The sequence below is a fragment of the Gopherus evgoodei genome, chromosome 3 (assembly GCF_007399415.2).
Source record: "Gopherus evgoodei ecotype Sinaloan lineage chromosome 3, rGopEvg1_v1.p, whole genome shotgun sequence".
In the NCBI taxonomy this organism is placed as follows: domain Eukaryota; kingdom Metazoa; phylum Chordata; order Testudines; family Testudinidae; genus Gopherus; species Gopherus evgoodei.
In genome coordinates, this window is record NC_044324.1 from 101,167,952 (window position 1) to 101,180,351 (window position 12,400).

General features: G+C 41.8%; 1 protein-coding gene across 5 annotated transcripts in view; it reads right to left on the reverse strand.

Annotated features, from left to right (window-relative positions):
* Positions 1 to 12,400, reverse strand: part of MCM9 (minichromosome maintenance 9 homologous recombination repair factor) — a 74,534-nt gene that overhangs the window by 53,578 nt on the left and 8,556 nt on the right. For all 5 annotated transcript variants that reach the window (XM_030556191.1, XM_030556190.1, XM_030556194.1 and 2 more), the window contains exon 3: positions 9,269 to 9,585. In XM_030556191.1, the coding sequence (XP_030412051.1) occupies positions 9,269 to 9,585 (317 nt within the window). The remainder of the gene's footprint in view (positions 1 to 9,268; positions 9,586 to 12,400) is intronic.

Genomic DNA, 12,400 nt, shown 5'->3' on the forward strand with positions numbered 1-12,400 from the left:
GTTCAGAATAAGAGGGTACACACATCAAATTAATTAAGAAGAGCTAATCGGGATTAACTATTCTGAAATAACTCCTTCTATAGCAAAGCCCTTAAACAGACAACATATACTTAGTACTGTATTACGCAGCAACATATTATGGAAGGCGAAAGGCATGATGGGGCACTACAGAAGTCATGGCTATCCACTGCAGCTAAAGAAGCCTCCAGTTGTAACAGCCTTTGTGCCACTGGGCCAAGCTTCAGCAGACAAGAGAATGGGATTGTCCCAGTGCAATGACTCTCCCTTTTTAATAAACTTCATGCACACGTCATTCATGCATCTCTCTCTTCAAAAGTCCTGTGGTGATGGGGGAGTGGCAAAGCGACAGGTGAAGATGATTACTGGGTGGTTGCAGCCACAAGCCTGCATGCAGGCGGCCTGGGACATTGGTCGCCCATCCCTGACCCAAGGGCAGCAGGGGAGTTTGGCAACAGCCCAGGTGACAGAGCAGCCCTTTTTAGGATTGCACTGCTCTCCCTTTGTAAGAGAAGGGGCTAGAAAAGGTGCCTCAAATGTTGCCTGCCCAAATTAAATCCGGACAGTTTACCACAGCTGGCAGATTTTCCCCAACGCAGTTGAAAACCAAAGATAACTAAAAAAGCACTAAAGATTGCTGCTTGGAACATCAGGACTATGACAGACAAAGACGATACCTCTCAGTTTGAAAGACGAACAGCGCTCCTTTCCAAAGAGCTAGCCTGGGATGACATTGACATTGCAGCACTCAGTGAAATTAGATTGGCAGACGAGGACATTACTACACAACTGGCTGGGGGTTACACCTTCTTTTGGAAGGGAAAAGAACCACACAAAGATAGAATCCATGGAGTGGGAATTGCCAGTAAGACCAAACTATTGAAATGTCTTGAAGACTTTTCAATAGGCACTAATGGAAGACTCATGAAACTTTGGTTACCACTAAATAAGTCATGATTTGCTACCAATCATCAGTGCATATGCGCCCACTTTATCAAGCCCTGACGATGCTAAGGAATGGTTCTACTCTGATCTTGACTCTCTCATCAAATCAACATCACAAAGTGACAAGCTAATCATCCTAGGAGATTTCAATGCAAGAGTAGGTAATGACAACAACTCCTGGCAAGGTGTCGCTGGGAAAAATGGCACTGGAAAAATGAACTAAAATGGTCTCCTATTCCTAAGCAAGGGTGCAGAACATAGTCTGACAATTACAAATACCATCTACAGACAGGCAGACAAATCTAGAACTACATGGATGCACCCCAGATCCAAACAATGGCATCTAATAGAGCCCATCATTGTTCAACAATGTGACATAAGGGATGTCAGGATCACCAGAGCCATGCGTGGAGCAGAATGTTGGATGGATCATAGAATGATTAGGTCAATACTGAATCTAACATTGTACCCACACGCATGAAACGCTCAATACCAATCAAGATGTCCCCTGATATTGTTAAACTAAATTATGCATCCTATTGAGACACACCACACAGTGCATTAGAGACTAACTTTGGTGATAAACCTGTCTCATAGGAGGAATTTAGAGAGACAGTACAAAAACCTGTACGGTACAAACTGACGTCCTTAGATGGAAGAAAAGGGCTTACCATGACTGCTTTGATGAAAATGATGAGGAAATCACAGTACTCTTGAAAGAAAAAAAATTAGGCTTTCCAAATCTGGCAAAATGATATTCAGTCCTCCTCAAAGAGAAACAGATTTAAACACCTGCAAAGCAAGGCACAAAGGCAACTATGCTTGATACAAGATAAATGGTGGGAGAAGGTAGCAGAAGACATTCAACTATATGCAGAAACAAATGAAATAAAGAAGTTCTTTGATTCCTTGAAGCCAGCCCATGGACATTCAAAGGTGGGTACAGGTTCGCTCATGATGGCTGATGGAAGGACAGTCATCAAAGACAAACACGGCATGGAAGAGAGATGGGCTGAACATTTCATCCAGTTACTGAACAGATCATCCTCAACTGAAACAAGTGCTATTAATCTGACACTTCAAAAGCCTATTCAGCACCAGCTTGACTCACTACCCTCACTTGAAGAAACAGAAAAGGCAATCAGTTTGATGAGCTCAGGAAAGTCCTCGGGCGGAGATGGAATACCAGCAGAAATATATAAATATATAAATTTGCGGGTCCAAAAATGGTAACAACACTCCAGAAGATCCTTACTGATATCTGGGACACAAGACTTCAAATATGCCACAATTATTCCTTTATTTAAAAATAAGGCAGCAAAGTGGTCTGTGATAACTACCATCCCCAGAGTGACCAGGGAAGTGAAGCAGACAGGGGAGTTTGAGAGGGAGTTTGCCAGAGGGAGGCCTATGATGGTTAGGAAGACCCGCAACACCTGGGCCAGCACTGCTTCTGTCTCCTCCACCTGCATCTGTAGCCAGACAGAGCGCCTGAGCATGGATGCTTCTACCCAGATCCTGGTATGGTTTTGCAGGGACTGTAACTTGCAATTTCCACTTACTGATATCCAGGTTGGGGGGACCATCCAATGTGAAAGGTGCCTGCTGATGGAATCTCTCAGGCAGCAGGTGGGAGAGCTACAGGAGGAGGTGGCTAGGTTGAGGAGCAACCAAATCCACGAGCAATTCCTGGACAGTGTCCAGGTGGAGACAGCTGAGGTAGCTGTCCCAGTACACAGGACTGCTGACACACTACTGGTGGAGGAGGAGATGGCTCAGGGTGGACACTGGCAGCTGGTTACTTCTGGCAGCAGGCAGTGCTCCACCCCTGCTCTAAACCCTCCCGCTGTGGTAATAGGAAACTGTTATGCTCTTCTTGATACAGGAGAGAAGGAAACACCCCCTACAGCAGAGAAGGAGAAGCCTCATACCCCTAAGTCTGGGAGGTCTGCTGCCATCACTGCAAACAGGAAACGTAGGGTAGTGGTGGTCGGAGACTCTCTGCTGAGGGGGACGGAGGTGCCCATCTGTCTCCCTGACATTTCATCGAGGGAGGTATGCTGCCTGCTGGGGGCCCATATCCCAGATGTTACAGAGTCATTGTCGAGGATTATCCAGCCCTCTGACTACTACCCCATGCTACTCATCCATGTGGGCACAAATGATATTGCGACGTGTGACAACGAGCAGATCAAGAGTGACTACAGTGCTCTGGGAGTACAGGTGAAGGAGTTTGGAGTGCAGGTGGTATTCTCTTCGATCCTTGCTGTCAAAGGTAGGGGCCTGGGCAGAGACAGGTGCATCGCGGAGGTGAATGCCTGGCTGCGAAGATGGTGTCGCCAGGAGGGCTTTGGCTTCCTCAACCACGGGATGCTATTCCAGGAAGGACTGTTAGGCAGAGATGGCGTTCACCTTTCGAGGAGGGGAAAGACCCTATTTGGACACAGACTGGCTAACCTAGTGAGGAGGGCTTTAAACGAGGTTTGATGGGGACAGGCAAGCAAAGCCCACAGGTAAGTGGGGAACATGGAGACCTGGGAGATGGGTTGGAAATAGGAGGGAGTGTGGGTCATAATGGCAGAGAGAAAGGAGGGTCAGGGCAAAACTGGGAGGCAAGATCAAATCAGTATCTTAGATGCCTATATACAAATGCAAGAAGTATAGGTAATAAGCAGGAAGAACTGGAAGTGCTAATGAATAAATAAAACTGACATTGTTGGCATCACCAAAACTTGGTGGGATAATACACATGATTGGAATGTCAGTATGGATGGTTACAGCTTGCTCAGGAAGGGCAGACAAGGAAAAAAGGGAGGTGGTGTTGCCTTATATATTAATAAAGTACACACTTGGACTGAGGTGGAGATGGATATAGGAGATGGAAGTGTTGAGAGTCGCTGGGTTACGCTAAAAGGGGTAAAAAAAACAAGGGTGATGTCATGCTAGGAGTTGAAGAGGTGGATGAGGCTTTTTTTTAACTAACAAAATCATCCAAACCCCAAGATTTGGTGGTGATGGGGGACTTCAATTATCCAGATATATGTTGGGAAAATAACACAGCAGGGCACAGACTATCCAATAAGTTCCTGGACTGCATTGCAGACAACATTTTATTTCAGAAGGTTGAAAAAGCTACTGGGGGGAAGCTGTTCTAGATTTGATTTTAACAAATAGGGAGGAACTCGTTGAGAATTTGAAAGTGGAAGGCAGCTTGGGTGAAACTGATCATGAAATCATAGAGTTCACAATTCTAAGGAAGGGTAGAAGGGAGTACAGCAAAATAGAGACAATGGATTTCAGGAAGGCGGATTTTGGTAAGCTTAGAGAGCTGATGGATAAGGTCCCATGGGAATCAAGACTGAGGGGGAAAAACAACTGAGGAGAGTTGGCAGTATTTCAAAGGGACACTATTAAGGGCCCAAAAGCAATTTATTCCGCTGGGTAGGAAAGATAGAAAATGTGGCAAAAGACCAGCTTGGCTTAGTCACGAGATCTTGCATGACCTAAAAAATAAAAAGGAGTCATATAAAAAATGGAAACTAGGACAAATTACAAAGGATGAATATAGGCAAACAACACAGGAATGCAGGGGCAAGATTAGAAAAGCAAAGGCACAAAATGAGCTCAAACTAGCTATGGGAATAAAGGGAAACAAGAAGACTTTTTATCAATACATTAGAAGCAAGAGGAAGACCAAGGACAGGGTAGGCCCACTGCTCAGTGAGGAGGGAGAAATAGTAACAGGAAACTTGGAAATGGCAGAGATGTTCAATGACTTCTTTGTTTCGGTCTTCACCGAGAAGTCTGAAGGAATGCCTAACACAGTGAATGCTAAAGGGAAGGATGCAGGTTTGGAAGACAAAATGAAAAAAGAACAAGTTAAAAATCACTTAGAAAAGTTAGATGCCTGCAAGTCACCAGAAATGCATCCTAGAATACTAAAGGAGCTAATAGAGGAGGTATCTGAGCCTCTAGCTATTAGTTTTGGAAAATCATGGGAGACGGGAGAGATTCCAGAAGACTGGAAAAGGGCAAATATAGTGCCCATCTATAAAAAGGGAAATAAAAACAACCCAGGAAACTACAGACCAGTTAGTTTAACTTCTGTGCCAGGGAAGATAATGGAGCAAGTAATTAAGGAAGTCATCTGCAAACATTTGGAAGGTGGTAAGGTGATAGGGAATAGCCAGAATGGATTTGTAAAGAACAAATCATGTCAAACCAATCTGATAGCTTTCTTTGATAGGATAACGAGTCTTGTGGATAAGGAAGAAGCGGTGGATGTGGTATACCTAGACTTTAGTAAGGCATTTGATACAGTCTCGCATGATATTCTTATCAATAAACTAGGCAAACACAATTTAGATGGGGCTACTATAAGGTGGGTGCATAACTAGCTGGATAACTGTACTCAGAGAGTAGTTATTAATGGTTCCCAATCCTACTGAAAAAGTATAACAAGTGGAGTCCCACAGGGGTCTGTTTCGGGACTGGCTCTGTTCAATATCTTCATCAACTTCTTAGATATTGGCATAGAAAGTACGCTTCTCAAGTTTGCAGATGATACCAAACTGTGAGGGACTGCAACTGGTTTGGAGGATAGGGTCATAATTCAAAATTATCTCAACAAATTGGAGAAATGGTCTGAGGTAAACAGGATGAAGTTTAATAAAGACAAATGCAAAGTGCTCTATTTAGGAAGGAACAATCAGTTTCACACACACAGAATGGGAAGAGACTGTCTAGGAAACAGTATGGCAGAAAGGGATCTAGGGGTTATAGTGGACCACAAGCTAAATATGAGTCAACAGTGTGATTCTGTTGCAAAAAAAGCAAACATGATTAACAAGTGTGTTGTGAGCAAGACACGAGAAGTCATTCTTCCGCTCTTGTCATAAACAGATAGCTAAGGGTTAATGTCTCTTTCACCTGGAAAGAAGTGATCTGGAACACCTGACCAGAGGACCAATCAGGAAACAGGACTTTTTCAAATCTGGGTGGAGGGAACTTTGTGTGGGAGTCCTTTGTTCTTGGTTCTTCTGCCTGTATGCTCTCTCGGCTATGAGAAGTGATTTCTGTTTCCTGCTTTCTAATCTTCTGTTTCCCAGTTGTAAGTACCAAAGATCAGATAGGGATTTATATGTTCTTTTGTATTTACATGAATATAGTTGCTGGAGTGCTTTGAATTGTATTCTTTTTGAATAAGGCTGTTTATTCATATTTCTTTTAAGCAATTGACTCTGTATGTGTCACCTTATTACAGAGAGACCATTTTTATGTACTTTTCTTTCTTTTTTATATAAAGCTTTCTTTTTAAGACCTGTTGGAGTTTTTCTTTAGTGGGGAATTCCAGGGAATTGAGTCTGTACTCACCAGGAAATTGGTGGGAGGAAGAAGTCAGGGGGAAATCTGTGTGTGTGAGATTTACTAGCCTGACTTTGCATTCCCTCTGGGTGAGGGGGGAAAGAGAGATTAACTCTCGGTACTTCTGTTTTCCAAGGCTGGGAACGGGGAGGGTGGAGTCCCTCTGTTTAGATTCACGGAGTTTGCTTCAGTCTCTCTCTCTCCAGGGACACCTGGAGGGGGGAAGGGAAAAGGTTTATTTCCCTTTGTTGTGAGACTCAAGGGATTTGGGTCTTGGGGTCCCCAGGGAAGGTTTTTGGGGGGACCAGAGTGCCCCAAAACACTCTAATTTTTTGGGTGGTGGCAGCTTTACCAGGTCCAAGCTGGTAACTAAGCTTGGAGGTTTTCATGCTAACCCACATATTTTGGACTCTAAGGTCCAAATCTGGGACTAGGTTAATGACAGCTCTACTCTGCGCTGGTTAGGCCTCAACTGGAATATTGTGTCCAGTTCTGGGCACCACATTTCAAGAAAGATGTGGAGAAACTGGAGAGGGTCCAGAGAAGAGCATCTAGAATGATTAAAGGTCTAGAGAACATTTCATATGAAGGAAGGCTGAAAGAATTGGGTTTGTTTAATTTGGAAAAGAGAAGACTGAGAGGGGACATGATAGCAGTTTTCAGGTATCTAAAAGGGCGTCATAAGGAGGAGGGAGAAAATTTGTTCACCTTAGCCTCTAAGGATAGAACAAGAAGCAATGGGCTTAAACTGCAGCAAGAGAGGTTTAAGTTGGACATTAGAAAAAAAGCTCCTAAATGTCAGGGTGGTTAAACACTGGAATAAACTGCCTAGGGAGGTTGTGGAATCTCCATCTCTGGAGATATTTAAGAGTAGGTTAGATAAACGTCTATCAGGGATGGTCTAGACAGTATTTGCCATCCTTCCATGAGGGCAGGGGACTGTACTCAATGACCTCTTGAGGTCTCTTCCAGTCCTACAATCTACGAATCTATCTATCTGTCGCTGGAAAAATCTTTGCTTGTGTCCTCCTGAACCAACTGACTTCATCTGTCTCAGAAGCCAAACTACCGGACACTCAGTGCAGATTCAGACCTGATCATAGCACCATAGATGTGATTTTCAGTATCAGGCAAACACAAGAAAAATGTATTGAACAAAACATGAATCTGTTCAGTGTTTTCATTGATCTGACAAAAGCATTTGATACTGTAACAGAGAAGGATTACGGATTATCCTCAGCAAACTTGGTTGCCCACCAAAACTGGTAAAGTTCATTCATTTATTTCCTGAGGGGATGCAAGGTCAGGTACTTTTTAATGGAGATCTCACTGACTCCTTTCCCATTTCATATGGAGACAAACAAGGCTGTGTCCTTGCCCTTGTATTGTTCAACCTCTTCTTCACCCAAGTTCTCAACCATGCTACAGATGGGCTCAACAGAGGCATCAGATACAGACATAACAGCTCAGTCTTCAATCTTACAAGGCTTAAAGCAAAAACAAAAGTAACAGAACTTCTAATAAGAGAAGCACTCTTTGCAGATGATTGTGCCCTCTTAGCACACACAGGGGAAGATCTCCAGTGCATCACAGATTGCTTTGCTGAAGCATCAAAATTGTTTGGCCTCACAATCAACCTGGAGAAAAATGTGGTGTTGCACCAATCATCTTCACCACTCCATGCCATACCCCTATAACTAAAGCACGTTGACAGTTTTACCTCTCTCAGCAGCAACATCTGCCATGATGGATCTCTTGACAAAGCGATTACGAACAGGATACAGAAAGCTTCTCAGTCATTAGGAAAGTTACGTAACAAAGTCCTGAAATCCCACAACATAACTCTCTCAACAAAAATAAAACTTTATAATGCTTTTGTGCTCACATCTCCCCTCTATGGCTGTGAGACCTGGGCACCATACAAATGGCATATCAAACAGCTAGAGGCCTTCCATATGCAGTGTCTGAGTGCCATTATGGGGATCTGCTGGCAGGTCAAAATTGCCAAACCTGGAGGTTCTACAAAAGTAAAATGCCATAAGCATCGAGGCCATGCTGATAAAAGCCCAACATGTTGAGTTAGACACGTCATTAGGATGCCTGAGTATCGACTCCCCAGAAAAATTTTCTATGGAGAATCAGCACAAGGACATTGGAATCAAGGCCACCCCAGAAAGCGCTACAAGAGCATACACTTTGGTGCAATAAAACTGGATGATCTTGAGAAGGCTGCTTTAAATAGATCAGCCTAGCAGCACACGACACTCAGAGCTTACCAAGCCTTTGAAGAGGACAGAAATAACCAATTGTTAGCTGCAAGGGAAATGCATCATACTACTGCTATAGCTATCAAGACGCTCACCAATTACTTTGCCTGCCTGATCTGCTCACGAGCAAGCGTGTCATGGTTTGGACTTCAGAGTCACTCCAGAATCCACAACAAGAGAGAGCATGAAAATATCATTGTTGAACTGATGGACTACACACACTTAATACTTAATTTATGAATACCCTAATTTAATCCAGGCATTGGCTGTATGTATTTCTAATAATGCATAAAAATGACTTCAAATAATATAGTCATATAGCAAATGGAATAAACTTGCATGGGTGTTTCTGCGGATATTCATTTTTCTAGTTCTTTAGCTTGAAGTTTTGGAATTGCAGGATAAAGGTGTCCGGTAGCTTTCCTTTCACCTGGGCAATTGTTCTAAATAACTGTAAAGGGTTTATAGAGTTCTTCCACTTATAGTAGCACGTTAAGAAATCTTTTACTAGTTATAAGGGGACAATTCATCACTGGCATAAACAGATATAACTCTGTTGGGATTGCACTTGCTTACCCCAGCAACGAATGCCGTAATACTTTTACTAGAGTAATTTATTTTTCTACGATTCATTTATTTTATTTCTCCTCTTCCCTCTATTTTTTTTTTTTTACCTGTTCCTGAATTTTGATTTCTTGATAGTCTCTGCAGCTGGTGGGAACAGAGGATGTTCCTGAGAGACAAGTGAATTTAGATGAATTGCAGCCTTCTTCATTAGGGCAGGTTGATGGATGGAAGAAAGCATAGTACTGCTCAAAATCAGCTTTGACCACGAAAATGTGCTTGCACTTGTTACACATGTAATCCCGTTCAAATTCCAGGACTTTCACTAGACTGGTACGAATAACAGTTCCAGTAACAGACAAAAAGTGACCCACATCTCTGGTTTTAGGTATACGTTCTCTGGTTAGCTCAGGGCAAACAGGCAAACCTGTTAAATGAAAATACATACATTATTAAGACGGCAAGTCTAAGTTTATAAACATGAAATGAATCTTCATTAGCAGTGTATGGTACAAAGCTGTTTTCTCAACTGAAAAAGGAGAAAAAGACAGATGTGAATAGCATCCATGGCCATTTCATTAATCTAACATACTAGTCACAAATATCAAAACACATAAGAGAATTAACATGGAGAGAAAATATAACAGCATTACAATCCTATTCTGACCAAAAGCTAAGCAGTAATTTATTGTGACTGATTTGAGGGTTTTTGCCTTCTCCTGTTCATGGATTTTTCTCAAATGAATTTATTAACTGAAATTATTTGATGATCTTTTAGTGAGTTTAATTTACTCTATGACTTTCATTTACCACCTTCTATGATTTGCTATTTATCTGCGATCAGCCATATAAATCATATGGTATTGTTTCCTTGGTTAAACAAGCATTAACTCATAATCTGGTGTGAATCCCCAAGCTAACAAAATTTAAAATTCACATTCTGTGAGCATCTGACCTTAAAATTCTTTCCTCTAGGATCAGTACTAGTAAAACTCACTTTCAGGAAAGTTGACAGAAAACAAATACAAAGGAGTTATGAACACAACTGAAGCATGTTCACTTATAAGTTCAAACAAATAGTCATAGTACATTTTTTGCAGTACTTGCCCTGCTCTAGTTCTACCCTAAGAGTCAATGCTGAGCCCTTCATTCTATTGGCCATAAGGCATTTAGAATCATGCAGGACAAAGCCCTTAGCTAGGAAGATTAATGTACTTCAACAGCCTACAACTCCTTTTCAAAAATAAATGCACTTTAGAATACTTGATATGTGATAACACGAATAGCTGCCTCCTACGAAGTTACTATTTTCTTTAATATTACATAGTAAAGTGAGCTATTACGTGTAACTGTGACAGAATTTCCCCTCCCTGCTCCCTTGGAACACTGGAGAACAATGTATTTCCTTATATTTTAGCCTTTGGCATAATTTTTTCCAGTAACAGGCATGAACTCTATGACCTTCATAAAGCATAGCACACCTGACACCAGGGAGAAAGCTGTAGCACTTCAGTTGGCTACTGAACATCTTTGTGGCATGACTGTCTGAGTGAGCATCAGTAGGGCAGAGAGAGAGAGAGAGAGAGAGAGAGAGAGACTAGATTTGGAAGGAAATTAATGTATTTTGAGCAATACAGAGACTCTAATCCACTCATTTTACTTTGTTTCCCAAACTCTTTGCCTGAGGTGTACATGTGTCCTTGAGTAGGTTTTAGTACATTAGTAATAACATTATAGGTTGAGCTTTACATAAATGCTTTGCTACTGAGCACACACTGGTAGGCTAATGATAATTAAACAAAAACTCCCTCATCCATGAACAGATTTGCAGTGAAAGGAAATCTTATGCATTCATATTTGCATAATACAAAACTTCAAGTAGACAAGTTTATCTTTTAATTCCCTCTAAAGCAGAGGGGTCTGTGCAGCTGAGTGCAGCTTCTCTCACCCCACCTGACCCTAACCAGTGCATATGCCAAGGGCTGCTCTCACCCCCTTCCCTACCCAAGGGAGAAAGACGCTTTCTCCCAGTTTTGGATTCCTAGACATCCTTTTCCTATTCAAGTATCAGAGGGGTAGCCGTGTTAGTCTGGATCTGTAAAAGCAGCAAAGAGTCCTGTGGCACCTTATAGACTAACAGATGTTTTGGAGCATAAGCTCTCGTGGGTGAATACCCACTTCGTCAGATGCATGTAGTGGAAATTTCCAGGGGCAGGTATATATAGGCAAGCAAGCTAGAGATAACGAGATTAGTTCAATCAGGGAGGATGAGGCCCTGTTCTAGCAGTTGAGGTGTGAAAACCAACGGAGGAGAAACTGGTTCTGTAATTGGCAAGCCATTCACAGTCTTTGTTTAATCCTGAGCTGATGGTGTCGAATTTGCAGATGAGATGATGTTCCTATTCAAGAACATTTTTTTCTTTGGTTAAATGAGAGACTATATTCTCTACTGTGTTCAGGGCTGTTCCCCCTGCTCCTTCCATAGTGGGAGGAAAGCAATGCCCTACTGATCCACTTTGGAAGAGTGATGAGAAACTCCACAAATCAAAAAGTTTCTAGTCCTTTATGCCCATTTAAGGGAAGACAGCATCTTTAGGAAATTATGCTGAAAGAACCTTTAATCCATGTAGCTCACCCTTTTTATTCCTGCAGCAATAATCAGCCTTTCGGTAGGTATGGTCTATCAGAAAAGTATTTGACTCCTATAGCGCCTGCTACGTCTCTGGTAGCTTAATCTATAACCCCATAACACTATGATTAAAAAAAAGATGCTCATTATAAAGCAAAGAGGTGTGCAAAAGCAATCAGAAAATTGGTTTAGAAAAAGGAAGCTACATCACATTTAATGATTTTGAACTAGTAAGAAAGAAGAGGTCATGCATCCCTTTTATATCATAAAATTAATAGTTGCATAAAGTCTGCATAAATTGTAAAATGGGTGGCAAATTGTTTTATTTTTTGCTAGAGGAACTCACAAAATAGGATTATGAAAGACAGAATCGCAATTCAGATTATATTCCTGAATGTACGTATGTCTACTGATGATAACTTTTTGAAACAAGGTTTAGTGGGGTGAAACAGCAGATACTGTATATTGTATAACTGATTCTTCTAACCTGACACTATTGAAAGATTAAGTAAACATATACCATCAAAATCCAGGGACATAGGTCTATATAATAACATTTTAATTAATAAACATTAAGTCTGTCTGATACTACTAACATCTGATAAATGCTTCC